This window comes from Scomber japonicus, chromosome 3 (genome assembly GCF_027409825.1).
Source record: "Scomber japonicus isolate fScoJap1 chromosome 3, fScoJap1.pri, whole genome shotgun sequence".
NCBI lineage: Eukaryota > Metazoa > Chordata > Actinopteri > Scombriformes > Scombridae > Scomber > Scomber japonicus.
The window spans coordinates 914,459-938,928 of record NC_070580.1 but is presented as its reverse complement, the minus strand read 5'-3'; the positions used below and the strand labels follow the sequence as shown (position 1 = coordinate 938,928).

The following is a 24,470-nucleotide window of genomic DNA, read 5'->3' as shown; positions in this document are numbered from 1 at the left end:
ATCCCATAATACAAGTGTGAAATAGGTGTGAGTATGGAGTCAATTCAAATTAAAGCAAAAATATGATATCAGTTGAACATGTTTCACCTCATTAATTCAGAGCAAATGGAAGTGTGCGTGTATCTGTGTGGTCAGGCCACATGCAGGCAGCTTTGTATTATACAGTCAGAGTGTTGAGATAAAATGAAACTGGGTCATAGTGGCAGGAAAGGATAAGATGTAGATAGGAAGAGAGCAACATTGACAAAAGATGATACCACAAGTGGAACATATTTAAGATTTGGTTAGTATTTGTTTTTTTTTGTTTGTTTTTTTATGGTAATATTGAACTCCCAAAGGCCTCTGATATTTCCTTTGATACGATGATAGACAAATGATAAGACGTGCAAATGTCTCCACTTATGACATTTCAACACTGTTGGAGCAAGCACCCATTAATAACTGTCAGTATCAAGGTAAATGCTATGAATTCAAATCTGATTAGAGCAAGAGAAGTAATTTACAGACAGTCCACAGTGATACTACAGAGAAATTCAGCTATTTATTCATTATGCCAGTTATGTCAACTTTGAATGTTCAGTGTATTTCAAAAATACACTATTCATGTGTTTCAGATATAACCTTGCCATGAATGGCCGTGCATTTTTCTTTTTTTATACACTACACTACTCATATAGTATTGAGTAAAGATTTATAATGTGTCCTAAACGAAATATGGAGTTACAAGGTTTCCAACGACAGCAGTGTTATCCAATCAGAATAAAATAAAAGTTTGTTTCGGGGACATGAGCCTCAGTACCCAGGGGCCCCTGAGGGTACTAATGCAACCTTGCACAGCTATCATCCCAACTCAGTGTAGAAGCTGTGGGTCTGCGAGGCTAACAACTTAGCATGCTAATATTTTTGTTCGAGATGTGTGGACTGGAACAAACTATTATTTTATATTATTATATTGTATGTAGCCTACCTGTAAAAGGGAACTAAGAATAACTGTTTTTGTAGCATTTGGCAGGGTCAGCTGAAGTGAAGATAGTAGTTTTACTGACTAGTGACATACAGTATCTTATTTAGAGCTTCTTTCATTGGACTTTCTGACAAAGTGAAATAAGCTTCTGAGGATTAAGTTAAACCAGTGGCTGCACCTCTACAATGTGAAACCCATAACAAATTCAATTTAAAATAACAATGAAGTCTTTAGGACATTAAAAACATACAGATCTATTAACATTCACAGAGCACGTGTAATATGGGTTAGGGTTCATACTTGGTCCTTCCACACATATAACATCCAGCTCTTCCTTTGAAAGGCAATTGTCAAATGTTTGTGCTGTGATCTCTGCTGTCTATAAACTGTGTGTGCTGTTGGGTCCTGTCTGTCCTGCTGTTATTACACACATGTCTGAAGCAGACACAGTTGACCTGCTCATGGACTGGCCTCAGTCTGTCAAGCTGGTGATGTTTAACTGGCAATGTTTAACTAAGAGTCACGAGGAAATGGAATTTTTCATATGCAGTCAGAAAAGAAATATGAAATAAAAAAAACACTACTACTGCTCCTGTCTTGACACATTGAATGAACCATACAACGTACTGTTGAACACAGTGATTTGAATCAATTGTGTTACAATTTTGAATATGGTTTCTGGTAGTTCACTTCGGTTCTCTATAGTCACCAAAAGCCAAAAACTTGATCTTAGTGAAATGTATTATTATTCAACTGGTCCCCTGTTTATGTAGAGTTTATTGTGTCCAGGGGAGGGCTGGGATCCCTCAGGCAACATTGTGCCCCCAGTGTGTCCAGTAGCTACTCTTAAAGTAAACACACAGGTATTAAAGCCCTGGCCCTGGCATTCCCTTCAACTATCTTTCTCTCACAGCCTCTGCAAAAAAAAAAAAAAGTCTCTCCTCTAGCCTCAGGCTTTCACTCTGCGGACATTGACTGTCAAAGGATGCCTCTACACACACACACACACACACACACACACACACACACACACACACACACACACACACACACACACACACACCGGCTTCCTCACTTGTCTGAGGTGTGTTAGGGTTCCCTGTCGGCTCACTAACACTGTGACTAACACTGACTGCAGAGGGCTTGTCTGAGGGGAAGTTGAGAAGGAGGCCAGCAGTAAAAAAACAAATATTGAATTTACTTTATATGTATGATTTTGCTAACGGCACCAGAGGACACATCACGGTCTCGTAATAATGACATTTTGAAAATCTCTATTTACCACATGAATGAAAATGAGATGTTGATGCTACTTTTCCAGCAGCAGCCTCTGTTTGGTGCTCATCATGTTTATTCTGTGAGCAGTGTTTAATTGGAATTCAGATGAGTTGGCAGTGCATGCTGTCAGCTGTTTTCAGAGGACATGAGATAGTTCTAAAATGTCATTTCTCTCTGATATATCCCTCTAAAGCCTACTCAGTGTCACATCATTACTGTATCCTTCTAGTGGTGACACACTGTTGCTTTTCCTGTTTCCCCCAGGTATATACGGGCCAGATGAGGGATGGTCATCAGCCTACCCAGAATGCAGAGAGAGAAACCAGTCACCAGTCAACATTGTGGACCAGGATACCAAAGTATCCACAGAGTATCAGGAACTGACACTGGAGGGCTTTGATACTGAATCATCTAATAAGACATCTATGAAGAACACTGGCAAAACAGGTACAGTAAACACAACACAGGCTTGTACTGCAGATTGAATGCACCCTGCTTTATAGCTTATATATAAGGATAAGGATACATTCATTGATCCCACAGTGGGGAAAATTCATTGCTACAGAAGCTCAAAAAATAGTGATATAGAAAAAAAACAAAAAAACAAATGTATACAACAATAAAATTAAAAACTAAATAAAACGACGCTAAAATGCAATTATGTAACATGTACATATATACATACACATACACATACACACATACATACACACATTACATACACATATATACACATACATACAACAATAACATTTAAAAAACTGAATAAAGGACCCTAAAGTGCAACTATAGTGCAGCATTGTACAGTCTGACTGCAGTTGGAATGAATGATCAATGGAAGCACTCCTTCTTACACTTGGGGTGTATTAGTCTGTGGCTGAAGGAGCTGCTGAAGGCCCTCACAGTCACATGCAGAGGGTGAGAGGTGTTGTCCATGATCATACTCTCATGCTGACTGAGATGTTTTAGTTACAGTAAATGTTGAAAATAAGAAAAATACCTATGTGGAGATTTTAGGGCAGACTGAGTAGCAGATCATTGCTGATGTGATGTGAGAGGCCTTTGAAACACTTTTTAGGTCCCAACTTGTAACACCAATTAGACAATGACACTCATTTTCATGATTTTAACGACTCCAACCTTTCATCTTAAGACCAGGTTGAAGATTCAAGACAACTTTATTAATCCCTTGAAGGGCAATTCATTTGACAGCTCGCACCACAACATACTCGTACACAGAAATAACAAGATAAAAACACAGAAGAAAGAAGAAGAGTTGGCAGCTATGTGCAAAAGTGCAAAATCAGTGTGCAAAGTCAGCAGGCCCTAGTCCAATAAATAGTTCATTAAGAGGAAGCCTATACAAGCTCTAAATGATCAACCTGCATACTGCAATAACAAACATTTCCTGCATGGGGTCATGTGTGAAAGGGAGCAACCATTGATATTTAGGGAAATCCCTACTGTCAAGTTCCTATAACAAGACCTAGTAACATTTGAGGGAAAATCCCAGTACACCTGTGTTGTTATTAAATCAGTAACATACAGTAGGGACAGTAACAGGGATGAGTACGTACAGTTGTTGAGTTACTTTCACATGGAGCTAGTGAACTTGAATGTGGGACTTATGTACAGTATGGTTGCTTTGAAAGTGCTTGTACAGGTGATTTTACAGCTGTTAAGCAATACCTGTTATTTGTCAAGAATGGCTGTAAACTGGACATATTCAGAAATGAAGGAGCTCTTCTGACTCTGCACAGAGCAGTTCATCCATGTGTTGCCCCACCTATTGTGACATTGTTCCTGAATGTAGCTGTATGTGTAGTCATTTAGTGGCTACTATGTGTGAAAGAGGTTTAATAGGCAGATTTCTATTAAATGTGCTGAGTCATCTCGTGCCAAGAGAAAGAACCCATAGCCTGTATGCACATGGATGTAGTGAGGTGTGACGACCCCATTGGTTTATATCTGAATGCACATGGATGTGAGGTGCGACGACCCTATTGGTTTATATTGGAGCTGGTTTGAAGCCCAGAGTTGATGGTTGGCTCCATCTTTTCTATTTGGAATGAGAACCTGCAGGGTGTTTCCTTCCATGCTCTGGAAACACACCCAGCTGCCTTGGACCCAAGCTGATGCTAGTATAGTAATATAGAGTGCTGCACTTGAACCATAGATATACTGACTAGATGATCTATTGAGTGGAATACGCCAACGCGGCCGCCATGTTTTAGCAGTGCATAGATAAAACATATGTTTCTCAACAGATACCCTAACTGGTCGAGGCAGGTGACCGCCCACTCTGAGTCTGGTTCTGAGGGTTCTTCCTGTTAAAAGGGAGTTTTTTCCTCGCCACTGTTGCTCATGTGGGAATGTTGGGTCTCTTTAAAGTTAAAACCTGAAGAGTTTGGTTTAGAACCTGCTCTATGTGTAAAGTGCCTTGAGATAACTTTGTTGTGATTTGACGCTATACAAATAAAGATTGATTGATTGTTTGATTGATTGATTGATTGATTGATACATCTGAATGTCTTTTAACATTTCAAGACAGGTTTAATTCATGTAAGCGCGTCATAATTCCATGTTATTCACAAGATATCGAAATTATAATTTTTAGATAAAATTTTTTTTTATATGAAAAATATGATATCGATATCTTGTTAATAAGTAAGTCATTACAGTCGTGATTTATATTTTTAAATTTAAAACCATAATAGATCATGACAACATATATTAACAAGCCTGACCCCCCCCCCCCCCCCCCAAAAAAAAAATAGAATAAAATAAATAAACACGTGTAATTGTATTTATTACATTAGAATTCAGCACCAGCAGGAAAATGGCATAAGAAACACATTGTTTTATTTGAACACTTTCATGCATGAATTATGATTTTTGTGTTTTTATTTCTCTTTGTAAGAAATGACATTACATTACACTATAATAACATAAATCTACTGATTTACAAACCAAAAACGTTACTCCAGATGAAATGTGAAATGTTATCCCTTGTTGTCTGGTGGTTAGGTTTACAACATGTTGACGTATGTTGAGAAGCGGAAGGGGGCATCTAGTCAGTACATATACCTATGCACTTGAACTAACATTACTTTAGCTAAACTGTGCTTACAGGATAGGCATCATTTTATAAGTCAAGTAATGTTAAACTTGGTGAAATATTACAACAATAGTCGGACTCATTGGGAATCACAGAGCAGAGGATAGCAGGTGGTGAGCCAGCTGTCAATCAACACCCACACAGCAGACATCAAAGCTACTATAAGTCTTTAAATCTTAAGGGAGTTCCCTTCACTCTGACATTTTCTTTAGTGTAGAAATGTAATTTTTGGGAGACTGGCACTGAGATGTGGGAATGTGACATTACTGAAAATGAGTCAGACAGTTTGGAAACAGAGAGGTTAGCCAAACTTATAAGAATAAGAAAAATCAATTTCTTTCTGGTTCAACTACTTGTTATGACTATATAGATTATTATTAACACCTGGTGCATTCAGTTTTACTTTACCTCTAAATAAGGGGCATTGTGTTTCTGCACCTGTGTTTCGGCGGCTGTGGGCAGGAGGTAGAGCGGTCGTCCTGGTTCGATTCCCGGCTCCTCCAGTCCACATGTCAATGTGTCCTTGGGCAAGACACTTAACCCCAAAATTGCTCCCGTTGCTGTGCCAACGGTGTGTGGATGTGTATGAATGGTTAGATTCCCCTGATGAGCAGGTTGTCACCCTGCGTGGTAGCCCCTGCCATCAGTGTATGAATGTGTGTGAAAGGGTAATATGACATGTGATGTAAAGCGCTTTGAGTGGTCGCACAGACTAGAAAGGCGCTATATAAGTACAGTCCATTTACCATTTACCATTTACCTTTCTGACTTAATTGTAACAATCTTGCTTGGAAATATCAAATACTTTAGTGATTATAGTACCATAACTTATAGAAATTATGGTCAAAACTAATAAAATCTATTTAACATCCAAATAGCAGTGTGAGTCATGTTCTCTGCAGTTGTTTATGACAGGATGTTTGGAACCATATAATGTCGTGACAGACCACAGCGCAGAGAGAATGAAGAGCGGAAATGTGACAGCTGTAATAATCCCAACTCATATTGGCAGATGTCTGCATGTCAAACTGTTGCATCACTCCTCTGCACATGATTATAAAACAGGACAGGTGCAATATGTAGCAAGTCATTTATGATAAAGATTATTTCTATTTCCACTCAGACATGCTGCAGTCACATTAGTACGTGGCATGGCAGGTGTCGGCGCCTGTAGGATTCAGCACAGGGCCATCTGCACACAGCTCTCCTGGCATCACGACGACTCTCCTTGTCAGCCACTGATATTTTTCACAATTTCAGTTTGTCACTAAGATGGATGATCCTTTCCCCTCGGTCGAGATATGGAGTTGAAAGGCTTTTGAGAGGCAGGAGCCACAGGTGGTTGGTAAGACTGTTGACAACATTGCCCAGAGCATAGTTGAGTGCTTAACACAATAATGTGTTACATCCCATCATTTAATCCATCAAGGAGTACATGAGTCGTATGTGATGACTGTTTATTCTATATGTTAACAGTAGCTTTACTAAGCAGGTTTTGTTTTGTAAAAATAAAGTCTATACTAATGCCTTCATAACACATGAGGCTGCAACACATAGAAATACCAGATACTTTTCTGAGAAAACAGATCTGTGGAATATAACACAACACATTGTTGAAGATGAAACCAGTGGTTTCCAACCTTTTGGTCTTTTGACGTCTTACAAAAATGATGAGTTGTTAACAGCTCCACCAAATACTGATTTTTTTCCCTCTAAACTTCTCACATGCTTTCATTTCAATAAATGTTCAAATGATCCAATATTTCAGCAAAAATCAAAGATCAGAGAAAAAGTCCAAAAACTGAAAACACATTTGTTTATAGTTAGGAACCACTGGACTAAACTAGCTAACTGAATATAAAGTAGTGTTAATTAGCTAACTGTATATAAAGTAGTGTAAACTAGCTAACTGTATATAAAGTAGTGTAAACTAGCTAACTGTATATAAAGTAGTGTAAACCAGCTAACTGTATATAAAGTAGCGTAAACTAGCTAACTGTATATAAAGTAGCATAAACTAGCTAACTGTATATAAAGTAGCGTAAACTAGCTAACTGTATATAAAGTAGTGTTAATAAGCCAACTGTATATAAAGTAGTGTAAACCAGCTAACTGTATATAAAGTAGCGTAAACTAGCTAACTGTATATAAAGTAGCGTAAACTAGCTAACTGTATATAAAGTAGCATTAACTAGCTAACTGTATATAAAGTAGTGTAAACTAACTAACTGTATATAAAGTAGCGTAAACTAGCTAACTGTATATAAAGTAGCATTAACTAGCTAACTGTACATAAAGTAGTGTAAACTAACTAAACTAGCTAACTGTATATAAAGTAGTGTAAACTAGCTAACTGTATATAAAGTAGTATAAACTAGCTAACTGTATATAAAGTAGTGTAAACTAGCTAACTGTATATAAAGTAGTGTAAACTAACTAACTGTATATAAAGTAGTATAAACTAACTAAGTGTATATACAGTAGTGTAAACTAACTAAACTAGCTAACTGTATATAAAGTAGTGTAAACTAGCTAACTGTATATAAAGTAGTGTAAACTAACTAACTGTATATAAAGTAGTATAAACTAACTAAGTGTATATACAGTAGTGTAAACTAACTAAACTAGCTAACTGTATATAAAGTCAGGGCTCTCAAGTTTCATGAAAAGTGTGGCGAGAGATTGTGTGTTTGTGTGTGGGGGGGGGGGTACTTCTGATTGGCGCTAACTCGGGATCGTATGAAGTCAGTGCAGAGGTCTCACTCCCCACGTACTTCTGTGTGGTGCATTTCAGCGTGAGAAATGCCATGTGTGGCATGAGACCGTGAGAACTGACTTGTATGCGTGAGTGTCACGGCCGTTGCGTGAGACTTGAGACCACTGATAAAGTAGTGTAAACTAGCTAACTGTATATAAAGTAGTGTAAACTAACTAAACTAGCTAACTGTAGAAAAAGTAGTGTAAACTAGCTAACTGTATATAAAGTAGTATAAACTAGCTAACTGTATATAAATTAGTATAAACTAGCTAACTGCAGCTAACTCCAGCAGCTACAACAGTAACATGCTGCTCTAACACTGATGCTTCACTATTAATAATCTAATGTCATATATAATAATATATCACTACTTTTACTGTAATACTGCATACTACATCACTCATAATACTGCAGTACTTTTACTGTAATACTGCATACTACATCACTATAATACTGCAGTACTTTTACTGTAATATTGCATACTACATCACTCATAATACTGCAGTACTTTTACTGTAATATTTTAACTACATCACTCATAATACTGTAATACTGCATACTACATCACTCATAATACTGCAGTACTTTTACTGTAATACTTTAACTATAAGCTCATAATACTTTTAGTGTACTTTTAGTCAAGTATTTCCATGCAGTGCTTTTACTTGTAATGGAGTGTGTTTACATGTTTTGGTAATTTTACTAAGGACAATGATGTAAATATTTCATCCACCACTGGTTAATTGCATTGTAGGTATTGTATAACATTTTTAATTTCCACTGCTCTACAAGAACGTCACACTATTTCGTGTCTTGGCTCTGACTAAACAAATAATCAGTGTTGTCCTTCTGCAGCAAAGAACAGTTTTGTGTAAATCAAATATGAACATGGAGACTTTCTCCATCAGTAATGCATTTACTGTGGTATAGTTGCAGGCTGGAGTCAGTCAGTGCATTGGGACAGTATACTGTGAGCTGCTTATAATAGAAAAAATGGTAAAGATGTAATGAGTGTAAAATAAAGTAAGAGAGCCAACCCTGACACTAACATAGCGTGAAATATAAATTCTTGTGCAGTCTTTGTGAGATGTGCCAGACAGTGGGGACATAAAATTGGAAGTTATAAGCTGTGACAGTTGTAGGATAAAAGTAAGTCCACTCTAAATATGGGATGGAGGTGAACACTAACGCTAACTGAGAAACTTATTTTGGGGGATTGTTTCTGATTTTTGGTGTTCCAGAGTTCCTTCTTGTTAAAGCAGCACTCCTACATTAGCATTTCCACACAAGATCCTGCATAATGTAATAGGTCAATTGTCAGGACATTAGCTGAGAATATTTTTAGCCGCAATGCTGGAAATGCTATAAATATAGCAAAATCGTTATATGATTTTTGTTGAGTCTGATACTTTCTCCTCAGTGTAAAATATTGCAGCTTTTAGGGGAATTGCCGCTGAACTGGATGAATTTGTATGTGAGACCTTAAGGGCTCCATCTTGCGGTTGGTGCACAGTGGATGGCGGGCGTGGCTCATGTGTCTTTGTTAGTTTCCCCCAGCACAGTTGTCATTAAATAGCAAATGCACTTATACCAGTCTGTGTGTCTATGGGCATGTTGGTCTAAAATGAGGTGTGGTCAGGTTCATTGGTGGAGTGTTGCTATTTTGAGGCAGAGGAAAGTGATTGCACTACTGACCAAAAAAAAACAGGTCTAAAGTCACTGGAGCATATGTTACTGTTATTTAAGAGTCCAATATGCTCCTATATAGGCGGGTATATAGGTGGGTATATAGGCGGGTATATAGGGGGGTATATAGGTGGGTATATAGGCGGGTATATAGGTGGGTATATAGGGGGGTATATAGACGGGTATATAGGAGGGTATATAGGCGGGTATATAGGTGGGTATATAGGCGGGTATATAGGTGGGTATATAGGCGGGTATATAGGTGGGTATATACTGTAGGGGGGTATATAGACGGGTATATAGGTGGGTATATACTGTAGGGGGTATATAGACGGGTATATAGGGGGTATATAGGGGGGTATATAGACGGGTATATAGGCGGGTATATAGGGGGGTATATAGGCGGGTATATAGGCGGGTATACAGGGGGGTATATAGGCGGGTATATAGGCGGGTATATAGGTGGGTATATAGGGGGGTATATAGGCGGGTATATAGGGGGGTATATAGGTGGGTATATAGGGGGGTATATAGGGGGGTATATAGACGGGTATATAGGCGGGTATATAGGTGGGCATATAGGGGGGTATATAGGCGGGTATATAGGGGGGTATATAGGTGGGTATATAGGGGGGTATATAGGGGGGTATATAGACGGGTATATAGACGGGTATATAGGTGGGTATATAGGGGGGTATATAGGCGGGTATATAGGTGGGTATATAGGGGGGTATATAGACGGGTATATAGGCGGGTATATAGGGGGTATATAGGCGGGTATATAGGCGGGTATATAGGTGGGTATATACTGTAGGGGGGTATATAGACGGGTATATAGGGGGTATATAGGGGGGTATATAGGTGGGTATATAGGGGGTATATAGACGGGTATATAGGGGGTATATAGGGGGATATATAGGTGGTATATATAGGCGGGTATATAGACGGGTATATAGGTGGGTATATACTGTAGGGGGGTATATAGACGGGTATATAGGGGGGTATATAGACGGGTATATAGACGGGTATATAGGTGGGTATATACTGTAGGGGGGTATATAGGCGGGTATATGGGGGGTATATACAGTAGGGGGTTATATAGGCGGGTATATAGGGGGTATATAGGGGGGTATATAGACGGGTATATAGACGGGTATATAGGTGGGTATATACTGTAGGGGGGTATATAGGGGGGTATATAGGCGGACACTGTGCTTGTTACCACACTGACACACAGCAGCACACACACATGCTAAACATCACTAATAAAAGGACCACAATGTGAATTCATATTATGAGGTAACATCAACATATTAAATAATAGACACAATGACTCCACTATGTATCAGAGTCAGTCAATGGCAGTAATGATCAATGAAACTGCCAATGTAGTCATGTGACCAATCCTGGTAAATCCCTCATCAAACTAACAATCCGCCAAGGTGACAGCGCTCCTGGATATTAAAGGGAATGAGAGATGATATAGATCGTTATAGATTGTTAAAATAGGGCCCTAACACTTCGGGCCCTATTTTAACAATTTATAGCAGGCTGTGTTTTTATCCCAGCACAACATTGCTTTATTTGTCCAGAATTGTTATATGTACATTCAAAATATGTAACATGCTGTAGGTCATTGTCTTACTGCATGTCATCTCCTTTCATAAAATCAAACATCCTGTTAGTGTTCACCAGCGTAATGCACAGGGACAAACAGTGTGACTTCCTCAGATGAAATGGAAGCTGTCAGTCATCTCCACACCTGCTGCTGCGCTGCGTCACAGCACAGACCTGGAACAGTCACACACAGAGCAGCTCCTCACTAACTGCTGTCATGGCCTCTCGTTCATTTCCTCACTGTCTGTCAAGGTAAAGTCTACATCTGCTGGTATGACAGAGAAGAAAGCTCTGCTGCCAGGAGAATAGAGTGTATTGATATAGCTTATGTGGTATACATTCAAAGATGAGTAGCATATATTGACTTGATTGAAAGACTTTAATCATTCAAATAATATGTACAATATTACAGTCAAGATCAACTGATGTTATCCTTCTTGGCATTGACTGTCTGGTCAGATTCATGCTTTTGACATTTTCTTTGATCAGATTGTTCTTGAATTAAATTTCAAAAATGGCATTGATTTGATTAGATTTTTATTTACTGTTGCTTGTCTTTAAATAATATTTGTTGACTTATTTTGTGAAGTGATCAGCTGAAGGAACCTTATTGGTGATATCTCCACCCAGACTATCATTCATCATTCATGCTACATGCACCATTGATTAACATGGCGGCAGTGCAGCCACAGTTGTATTTCCATGGCGACGCATAGACTCTGGATGTGTTGATTTCCCAGCATCATCCTGGGGAAAATACCCTACAATGCTTTGTGTTTATTAAGCCTTGCATATAACAGTGTCATTTGTCATTGCAGCCAGAGTGTTAATTATACAGTTATCCACTCAGCCAAATGTCAACTATCTTTCAAAACAGCTACACAGAGGAAATGGAGAGGGAAATCATAAATGTGGCTCCTGCAGCTGTTTATGAGCTCCTGTGGTTCAAGTCATATGATGTCAAAAAAATTTGCATTCAAGCTGAAAGTGAGTGTGAGGAAAAGCAACAATAAAAGCCAACAATGCAGAGTCACATCAACAGATGCTACTGTAAATCCCCTGATTTAACACCAAGCAAGGTTAACACACTCATCTACTGTAAAGTTAGCATAACTTTCACCGTGGTAACACATATCCCATCACATGACTCATGACTTCTTCCTCAAGCAAGTTTCGAGTGAGCAGATTGATTTAATGATCCGCTCCGTGCATGTTTGAAAATCCTCATTTCAGTAATAATTTGTGTCTGATGATTTTTTAGACCAAAAAATAAAAAAATAAAACAGAATTTATGAATATGTATGTCATAAAACATTGAATTTCAAATCTACTGTACACAATATGTTTCTCCTACTCCACTAAAACAGTACATTGTCAGAGTATGTACACACAACCTGTTCAGAAAGGTAACACCTCTTAAACTTAGATTTAAGGTGAGAAAGTCAGTAGATTAATGTGAAAACAAGCACATACATAGACATACAGTATGTCATTCTGTACAGTGAAGCTCAGCTGTCCAATGATGTGAGTGGACAGATACTCTACTGTAAGTGTAAAGTCCTGCTAGTTGTCCCTTGAGGCTGCAGTGTTCAGTGGACCGGTCAATATGAATGTATAGGATGAAACAACTATAAACTGAAGCCTTGTAGAGATACAGTACCAGGTTTTGATTTTGACATTAATAGGAACATCTTTATCCACATGTTCTCCAAAACATTAAAGACAGTGTAAAGTGAATTCAGACATTTTCTTCTAAACACATTAAATAGGTCATAAATGTATTTCTAAAAAAGGTGTAAAAAGCATTTCAACCATTTAGATTTGAATTGTGGAGCTAGGCTTCACAAACTGTGTTTCAACATTTCTGTGTTCAGGATTTAGTGGGCAGGTCTAATTATGCTAATCGTTGATTAGCATAAACTGCGGACTCGGCGGACACTCCCACAGCGTTTGGTAGCAGAGAAAGAGGCTGATTTTTACACAACTTTGAAGCCTAATTTCATATATTTAGCAATTTTTTGAATCATTCAAATTTGGCGGGGTGGTTAACAACACACTTTTCTGTGGTATGTCAAACTCAGAACACATATTTATTCTTACTTTACACAGACTTTAAGGGTTCGTTCTCATTTGGTAGCAACAGAGAAAAGGTCAGAGGTCATCCTGATCATCAGACATTCTAACATTACTCTCTATAGTCTATAATAGAGGTGTAAAACTAATTTTAGTTCAGGTGCCACAAACAGCTCAGTTTTAACTCAAGTGTTCCAGACCAGTAAACCTATTGCATAATAACCTGTAAATAATACATAATATATATAATAACTTTACTATAATAAAGCATCTATTTACAAACAGATGAGCAGCCTGAGATGTCTAAAGAAAAATGAGTGAAATTCAATTCTTTTTAGTTTAGTTTGCACAGAAGCTGCTGATTGATGTTCAATATATGAATGTTTTCTTTCTTTCAATTTTCATACTTTGATTGGTAAAACTCATCCTTTGGGTTGGATTGGACCTATAGTTTATTAATCTGATATGTCTGCTATTATTATGAATGATATAGTAGAAATTGTGTTCCAACAATGCTATAAATAGTACATGTTCATTATCATCACAATAGTATAATACACTGCAGTAGAAAGACAGCATGTATCATGTGTGTGAGGTAGTTTCCAGTGTGCTCTAGGCTACTAACATCTCTCCTGACCTTTCCTTCACCCTGTTGTTGTGATGCGTCCTCTCTGCTAGTGACCTGACAGCATAAATCTGCTCAGCACTGTGGACAGCATGCTCCTCTGTGAGAGTGTGAGAGGCTAAACAGAGCCAGAGTGTGATGGTAGATAAACACACCGATATACTTGTTGACTTTCTTATGTGGAGTCAATATCAATTTTATCTGTGATTTTTTATTTCTTCTCTGTGTGATCACTCCAAGATGGATTTTCCTGGAAGACTGAAACTGCTAGCCTCTGTCAAAAGTGAAAAAGTAGAACTGTAGAACTATTCCAAAGCAGTTCAAGTTTTCTCCCCCCCCCCCCCCCCCCCCTTTGAGCAAGACAAAATAACAAAATAACAGACTGGATCAAGTGAAAGGTAAAGGTCCTTGTAATAACAATCAGAGCCTGTCAGTGGTGAAAACAAGAACTTTTAGTGGACGTATATTGACGGGGGGGGGGGGGGGGGGGGGTGGCTGTCGGATTACATTGCAGCCTTTTTTGCGTCTGCCAGGAAAAGCACTCTCGCTCAATACTACACCAATTTCAAAAAAACTGTTGTCCCCATTAGTCACTTAGACACAAAAAAGATGGGAAAATAGATCCAGGTGGAAAAATACTGAAGTTTCCCCATAAAAAAATATTTGTTTTATTTTCAAAATCTAGTGAAGACATGATATACCGGTATTTGAGTAAAGCTTAAAAAAAATGAAAAGCATTATGTAAAATATTATCTGAAATATGGGTCAATATGATTATGTGGTAGCCATAGTAACAGTTCTAATCACAGTGTGACCACTGGAAGGACAGGAGAGCTGAAGAACAAAGAGTATCCCTGAGTGCTTTGCAAATTCCCTCAGCAGCCTCATAGCTGGACCCATTTTCCTTTCCAATTTTCACTGACTGATTAAGGTCACAGAGAGTGAGTAAATGTCCTGTCCACCTCCTAGTCCTCGCATCATGAGAAGGGTGGCAACACTTCACTGAGGTGTGAGACGTCCGTTTTTTGTCTGAGTGCATCTAGCTCAATCAGGCGAGGCGGACGCACTGTGTGTTGTCGTCCTCTGTGAGTGGACCAGTCAGCTGACCTGCAGGTAGAAGATCAGCAGCACTGACAGCAAGCTGAGAAGTGAAAGACAAAAGACAGAAAGAGAAAGACCTCATCATCACAGTTAAGAAGACACAATTCCCTGATGCGTTTGCTGCAGAGCATCCCCAGGCCTTTAGTGACTGAAACCAGCTCCCAAGGCCACCGAGAGAGAAAAGAGATGATGATGATGATGATGATGATGATGATGATGATGGTGATGGTGATGGTGATGATGATGGCCACCTGCAAAGTAAGAAACACAGCAGAGAATCATTTAAATGGATTGGAGGTGCCGCAGCATGTAGGGGAGCCATGTAAAAATGCTAACACAAACAACAGCTGCGAAACAAAATGGCGTGCAGCTTCTGCAACCCCCCCCCCCCAACCCCAGCTACATAATGCATGGATAACAAGACAAATGTCCCTGTGTTTTTTTTCCCCCCATGAATTATGCATGGCTTCTGCACTGTTTCTAAACGACAGATGAGTGGTTTATCTGTGGAGAGATCACCTGGTGTAGATGCTGCTGAATACTGTGATGGAGCTGGGGAAAGCAGTGGATAACCCCCAACCCCACCCCCACACCCACACCACCCACACCCCTCTTACTGCTAAGCAAACTTAAATCAGAAATTTCACTGGAGTTTTCTTGACGGCTGGACTGACTTCTTGTCCTTGACTGTAGAATAAATAACATGTTATGGGAGTGAGAAGAAAGAGTTCACAGCCTTTTTTAATAGCTTCTAAGCTATAAGCTAAAATTCATTACACCCCCTCTGAGGAGCCTGCATACCACAGTGTGTTTGTAATGCTGACTATTCACACAGTACATCACATACCGTACATCCACTTCACAACCCTCAAGTATTCAACCACCAGTTTACTACTACAGTAGCATCTGTATAGAAGAATATCTGTAGCTTTTTCAAAGGGAAAATAAAAAAGATTTCAATTCAATTCAGTTTTATTTTTAAAGCACCAAATCACAGCAAAAGCTATCTCAAGGCACTTTTCACATAGAGCAGGTCCAGACTGTACTCTGTAATTAAACAAAAAGAAGAGGCTTGGTTAGAAACCAAGCAACAGAACAGTATCCGTGCCCAAATACTGTCACACAAACAAATGTGTTGAGCTGTTGCTGCTCGTGCTCTTGCTCTTCGAAATATATAATTTTTAATGATCTAACTATATGAATAACAAACAATGAAGAATACAAATATAAATATATAACAGGTCCAACCCTAACTGAATTAAAAACGTCAGAAATTTTGCTTAAGTGAAACTAACATGTAGGCAGATGTGAGCTGTTATTTAGGTTAGTACAATGTAGATAATGTACACACAGGTACACCCACACTGTAATGTGAGTTATATTTAAAACCTGAGAGTCCCTTTTTGTTACCTATATATATTCATATTCTATGATATTCTAATATAGTATGTAAAATGGGTCTCTTAATGTGTTATCAGGTTACATGATAATTTATGACAGAGTCTTGGCCAAAGTCTTGATGAAATGACAAACCAGGTCTCTCTCTCTAACTGAGTGCTTCCTCTATAAATGGAACACAAGTGTTGAATGGAAATGAGGCGGCTGCATTGCTTAACAGAACACAAGAATCTCTTCAGAGGCATTCGTGAATGTGAAAATAAGACCCTCTTTTAATTCTCACTACACTTCAGAAAGATGTGATGGAATAACAAAGGACCCTGCAAGGGCAATTTGCACAGGCTGAAGAGAATGATTTTGCTTGGCAAATTAGCCCCTCATTTGAAGACTAGCCTTTGAGGCTGATGGAAAATGACAGAAATGGTCTTGTTTGAACACGACTTCCTCCAAGCAAATCTAAAAGATAAACACATATCTACCTTTAGCTCGTCTTTAGAATATTTCCTTTTGTCTGAGCTTATAGAGATGTTTCACATTGTTTGTGTATCCTAAATAAATATGCTTTGATTGTGTTTTTGTGCTTACATTGAGATCTGCCTTCACATCAGCAACAGACACCCATTGTCATCTGGTGTCTTTGAGAAAAATGATGTGATGTATGACCACTAATTCTTTCTTGCTCTCTCTGGGTTTTTTTCTGTTCTTGTGTCTTTCTTCCAGTGGCCATTATGTTGAAGGATGATTATTTTGTTCGAGGAGCAGGCCTACCAGGGAGGTTTAAGGCAGAGAAAGTGGAGTTTCATTGGGGTCCGAGCAATGGATCTGAGGGCTCTGAACACAGCATCAATGGCCGGCGTTACCCTGTGGAGGTAAGCACAATCTGCCAAGTGTTGCTATATCATATCTGAGGGATGGAGAGTGTTTCATTTCCTTTGTTTTACATCTTTCTGACACAATCCACTCTGAGCCTCGATCCTGCAGCATTTTGACTTTACACAGTAATACAGTACAATAACCAACATTTTATTTTGTTACTGTCTTTGGTGTTTTCACAGTAAGTAGAGTAAGTACAGTAAGGTTTTAGAGCAGAAAACATGGAAACTTCATCAGATGGTCATTATAAAAATATAGATGCAGATTCTTTGACATCATCAATTAGTTTTTATTGGGAGTTATGATGTTTTCATTGACCTCGTTGGTTACTGGAGCCAGCTTAAAAGTATGAAAAACTGGAGGTGGGATTCTGGTCATTCCTATGAAAGTTGCTTAGTGGCACATGAAGCCAAACAAAAAAAGCCACTTCTCACTGTAAATAAATGACCTGGATGCATGCGTACCAGAGACTTCCTTGTTTAACCTCCAGTTTAGCCCTCTACTAACTTAAATAAGGTTCAAATAATCATGGAGCTCTTTGCTCGACTTTCTAAAAGATGGAGGGGCCACAAGGCAACAGTGGTGGGAGGAGCAACAATGACTTGGTGATGACACCCTTCAACAAACACACTCCCAAATATACCTATCTTTAAGCTTTAATAAACTCCAGAATGATATTTTAATGAATGAGAAGGCAGCCACATCACAATAGACTCAGTTCTTGGCGAAACAAGAAATGAAATATTTTAAGAGAGATGTTTGGGTGTTTGGACCCACCATCTAGTGGCCATTAGAGGAACTGCATCTTTAAACATTTCCACAGTGGCTTTAACCTTCAGTAGTGGTGTTTATCACTTTGATGTATGTAGTGATAAATAATAAGATGATGTTATGGGGGAATGAATCTATTGTGTATGTGTGAACAGGTTTATTTGTTTAGCTGAAGAGATATAGCTACATGTGATGTTGAACTATAGGTTTAATGAATTATCTTCGACATATAAAAATCATGTAGAATTGAATGGATCAGGATCAGGATCATTTGATATACTGATTTAAAATAGTCCCATGCTATCATTAGCATAGTCTAATCTAAATGATAAGTGCACTCACAATTGTACATAATGCTTGTCTCAATTAGAAGAGCTAATCCCTTTTAATCATGTATCATGTAATAGTAATGCTACTCCACATATTTGTCCTGTAACATGATTGCTTTAAAGAAGTGGGTATATTCACTTTAGTAGTAATGCATACACCAGGTCAAACCTCTCAGTCAGACACTTTTACCATCCAGCATCAACATCTAGCAACTAACTTCCACATGCCAAGTGTGTAAATATGTGTGTGTAAGGGTATGTCTGAAAGAGTGTGTATTTACATGTTGTGTATGTGCATCTGCCAGTCTCTTGAATGCTGAAATGTCAGCCAATCTCTCTATTTGGACCTCTCCTAGAGCACTGCCTGTTTGCTGCAGCCAGCCAAACAGATGAATATGTATTGTTTGACATTTAGTAGATCAGCACACTGACAGTTCAGCTTGATATTGTAATATTCTCCCTCCACTCCAAATTCTTTTTTTCCTCCCAAACCTTTCCACAAAGTTGCATAAAGGTGCCTTTATGTCAGCCATTGAGATAGCCCTGCCAGGAAATGATGTATATGTCCTCACTACCCGCTTTAGAAATATTGCTTACCTGTCTGCCGGAGAGGAATTCAAAGATTCTGCTGAAAACACAAAAACTACTATATGAATGCATGACCAAGCTTTCTAGGGCTGCTGTTTTCAAATTGCTAGATTTATAATATGCTGTCACAATTGATTTGGCAGTGAGACATTAGCGAGGAAAACTTTCCATGTAGCACTTTTATGAAGTTCCATTGAAAATCAAGCCCTGTTTTCTATACCATACCCACACACACACACACACACACACACACACACACCTCTGCCTGATGCCAGATTCAATATTAGCAGTATGGCTCAGCTGATACTGATATTTCTGCAGTGAAGCTCCTGAGAGAGAAGATTTTGGGCTGATTTGATGGTGGTCACTATGTTGTGGAGCCTGGAGTGTTCAACAGATTCATTATAAACCTTGACATGGTTTGATTATTATTGCAGCCATTGTCTTTCTTTTCTTATTATGACAGCCATTGTGATATATAATTATCTTTTTATTTTATTGTCCTTTGAGATTCATGATGTATCACCTTAAAGCTTGTTACATACAGTTTTTCAAATGGCATCAATTCATTTTATAATTAACACATTATCAAATTCCAGGTGTCCTTAGAACCAGACAGTACAGATCTTTAAATGTATTACAGTGGAACCTGCTTATAGTGATCACAGTTATAGTGATCAGTCACTTATATGGATCAAAGAGTAGAATCCCTCCAATACAAATGAAATAATTGCTTCATAGTGATCAAGTAGTCTGCTTACACTGTTCATGCATATGAGGGAAAAATAAACTTATGGTAATGTTTTTTTCTTTCTTTCTTACTTTACTACACTACCATGATGCTTAGCAGCTGAGGCACCAGTATTAACCTGCTGCTATCTGCTTACCTGAGGATGCTGCTGCCTGCATATTCAAATCATGATGGGGGGAAAAAGACAGGCATTTTCTCTCAGTGACAAACTACCAACAACAAGCCAACAAGAGGTAGCAGCAGGTCATTGAAAATGTCCTGGAAATGTAAATATATTCACTTAGAAGGAACATCACATGTTACAGCACACGCACAGCTACATGAAGGATCAAATGGAAAGAAACGTATATTTTTGAATATATATATATGTGTGTGTTCAGAGAGGAAGTATGATAGCTGACAGTGAGTGAGTCTCTGATGCTGCTTTATACACACACCAGCAGTGAGATAGCCTGTGGTTCAACTTTACAGCCTGCCTGCTACATAACACAATGTCATCTCTGCAGAGTGAGAATGGAAAGTAATATATGGACACACATGTATGCACACACACACACACACACACACACACACACACACACACACACACACACACACACATACACACACACACACACACACACAGGAGGAGAGGAGTACCTGTAATTGTTCTCTATTTTAATCAGGCTGTTATTGCTGTAGGCTTATATAGGCCAATCCTCATCCAGCTCCACCCTAGCCCTTTATTTTTAGGCTTCAAGTTAAATTCTTTACCTACTTCTGCACATAGTTCATGTTTTCAGTGTGAGCTAGTTTAATTTATTAGAGATTATGAGAATGAGGACATTATTTTTATATTCAAAGGTCACTCTGAATGTGTAGCTTCACAGAACCTAAAGGTTTTTGTTATTGCTGCTCAGTTCCATCAAACACTTCCAAGGTTTCCACCAATATTCAATGTGTATTTTACAGGGTCCAGCATCGGTCCAGCAGGGTTCAGGAGGTCAGCCATTGTTAATCATTGCTAGGAGATAGTACTTCAGTTTACAATAGCAAAACAATGATTCAAAACTGAAGAGTAGTTGTTGAATCAGCTGTGGTACAATTTCTTTCTCATTGTTCAGTCGATCTGAATTCAGTGTGAGTGTGATGTGGTTTGAATGCAGAGGCTGAAATCTGTATTGTTCATTCATTCATTCATTTATTTATTTATTTATTCAAACCTTCATTTTTAGGCCATTGAGAGCAAACTCTGTTTTTCAAAGACCCTGTTATAACAATACACATATAAAATACTAGTAACAATAATTAGCAAATATAAGAAAGCAATGTATAAAAGCACATAATATGAAAAACATTTAGGCAATAAAAGCAATATATATATTTTCACTGCCCTGTGTGAGCTAAAAGAGATTTAAAATTATTAAAAGGGATTAGCTCGTCTAATTTTACTATCTTCTATAAGTTGTTCCAATTGTGTGGAGCGTCATATTTAAAAGCCAATTTCCCAATCTCAGTGCTAACACGTTGATTTTCAAGGACCAAACAGTCTTAGGACCTAGTGCAGTGTGAAATTGAACTAAAATTAATAAGACATGTCAGGTACCCAGGAAGTTTGCCAAAGAGAGCTTTATCTATAAATAGGATGCAGTGCTGTTCTCTTCTTACTGCCAACCACTGCCACCAACTTCCTCATAAAGAATCCAGCGATGAGTTCTAAAGCCATTCCCCAGTGATGAACGTCAGAGCAGAATGATAGACTGCAATAGAAGAAAGAGCTTTAAACACTTCAACTTTCATAAAAGACTTCAATGAAAAGCTCTGAGTGCCTAATTTGTTTGCCCAGCAAGGTGCACTGTGATCAGAGACAGAGGGAATAAACCCAGCATTTTCAAATAAAACCTGATGAAATCAAATGTTCATTAACATCAACACATGATTCTTTTCCAACCGAGGTAGTGGTGGAACTTTGAACAGTGGGTGAAGATGCAGTATGCGATAATGATTTAACTGTTTTTCTAAACTCTCCTTTATATTCACACAGTGCAGAGGTATACAATTATGGTTTGGCAATTTGAATAACAGTAAGACTTCTATTATGTTGCCAATCAGAGGACGATCAGCATCTCTTTTATGTAACATTTCAGCAATTCCAAACAGAATTAGTCCTGTTTTTGACTCCAAAAACGAATGAAAGGAATCTCTGCCTACCTGAGTAGTGGCAGGTGTGTAGGAGAAAAGTGCAATCAAGAAATGAATGAATGCAGACTGTCTCTCTCACTGCTGTTTGTTTTATTAAGTTACTGCAACATTTCAGTCTATCAATCTATATTGATATTTCTCTAATAGTTCTAATTCTCATATACTATTTTCTGACAGGTGACGCACACTATTTGTACTAACCCAAGGTGCTCATCAATCAATGGAATATAATTGTTCTGGATATTAACATTTAATCTGGGGAATCACATCAATCAGGAACCATTTCCTTTTTTTCCCTTTTTTTTTAAAATGAAGTCATTATTAGTATAAGTCCACTTAAATACACTGTAGGTGGATACAATATTTAATGCAGTATGTATCATTCTTTTGTGGTTACACAATTTGACATTTTCAGGAGCATTCAGTCTTACTTTTGGTTAAAAATGGTGCAAATGTCATTTCAAAAAATGACATAAAAGCAACAAAAATACAACATGTAAGATTTTTGTGAATTGCTCATCATGCCAACCCTCATTATTATTATTATTATTATTATTATTATTATTGTTATTATTATTATTACAGTATATGGAAGTGATGGATGCTCTCTGTAATATGCCTGATGAGTTGCAGCAACTTAATAAAACAAACAGTCAGTGTGCAGAAGCTGTGTCTCATTTTTAGACTCTGAATTTCTTCAAAGGTGCATACTTATCTGCAATGGAATTACATGGATCAGGAATCACCATGGCAACCCCAAAATCAAACGAAGATGCTTGATCAGAAAAGAGTGTAACATTGCTTTTGACAGTGATCCGTGGTTTGGATGGTTGTCATTTAGTGTCACAGCTGTATGCAGCTGGGCAGTGATCCCTGAAGTCAAAAGGAAAAACACCACTAGATTTATAATGTCGCGCTCTATTGGTCAAAATAATATCAGGCAGTTTGGCTTTTCCTGTTTCCTGGATCAGCCTGAGCAGGGGAGGAAATAAACTGTGTGAGATTGAATTCATTGTAGAGATTTTTAAGATTATCAGAAGATAAACGATAAAAACCCAATAACTAGTACTTTTTTCCCAGACAAACACTTCCAGCCAAGAGTTCAGAACATGTAGGCTTAGACACAGAGCTAACAAAGACACACAAACAACTTTTCACTAAAATGCCAATGCCTCCTCTCTTTGCAGGCTGATCACACTGAAACAGACTCTAGTTATCAACCATGTTTCACAAAACACACAAACGTCAGGGTCAGTTTGTTACATCCAGACTTTAATACAGTCCATTTTGGATACACTTCCTAGCCTCTTGTAATACAATACCATTTGAATGCTAAAATCAGCATTCAGAGTTTTATCCACATTTGAGACACTTAAAGAATTTCAATTGGTGCTTTTTATAAGCTGTGAACTTAGTAAAAGGTTTCTTTTTCAATCCAGTTTCATGGTCTTATGATGTGCATCCTTCTGTGGCAAACAAACAGTCTGAATTATGATCAAATTAGAATCAATTCTTAATGAAAACATGACACACAGCATTCTATACAGTATATCCAGCCTGAAACAGTCTAGCTAAAGCCCTTACAACAAGTTAACAAAGTCATTTCATATGTATTATTTATTTCTATGTTCCTCATTCTCACCCGATGTGAGTTGTATGTTAACATGAAATGTGAGACTGGATATTGCTGTGGAGGAGACATGAGTGAGCATATAACAATGCGAATGCATTCATATTGTATATTTAGCCACACTAGTGATGTGTGTCCAGGTCTCCAGTTTGTTCTCTGCTTTGGCTCAGACTGAACAATCATGATGAATATTAGATGGATTGAAATGAAATTTTGTGCAGACATTCAGCCAACAGAGTAGCAGTCATTACATCTAGCAACTACAAAGTTTTCAACTATTCTTCAAAATGTTTTAATATCTACTTGATGGAATTGCATACAATTTTAGTCACAATCACACATTAAACTTGACTTTTTGTCCTTGTCTGACTTTCAGTGAGACGTCTTGTATGCAAAGTTCACATTTTGTTTTGAGTTCATCCTCTAGGGAGCTGCATTAAATATGAGCAAATTGTGACTTACTGGTGGCTTTAAAAAAGTCATGAGGTCACCAAATAATAAAATTCCTGATCCTCTGGGGATCAGGAATCTCCACATCAGATTTCACAAAAATCCACTCATTAGTCATTTTCTTTCCCGTACTGTTTTACTTTATATTTACATTCTCTCTTTTCAGTTTCTTCCATGTTTTCTTAATTCCCCTTTTTTCACATGTTCCAGTCTCCTTTTCTTTTCATTCAGTTCTTTTCTTTCCTTTTTCTTTCCTTGCAGTAGCTCTCAGTAGCTCTC

The 24,470-nt window shown here is 38.1% G+C and overlaps 1 protein-coding gene across 1 annotated transcript in view; it reads left to right on the top strand.

The window, feature by feature from the left end:
• The window catches only part of ptprga (protein tyrosine phosphatase receptor type Ga), a 540,919-nt gene that overhangs the window by 315,019 nt on the left and 201,430 nt on the right, over positions 1-24,470 (top strand). Inside the window, exons 3-4 of the mRNA XM_053316686.1 lie at positions 2,507-2,689; positions 17,339-17,487. Of these exons, the coding sequence (XP_053172661.1) occupies positions 2,507-2,689; positions 17,339-17,487 (332 nt within the window). The remainder of the gene's footprint in view (positions 1-2,506; positions 2,690-17,338; positions 17,488-24,470) is intronic.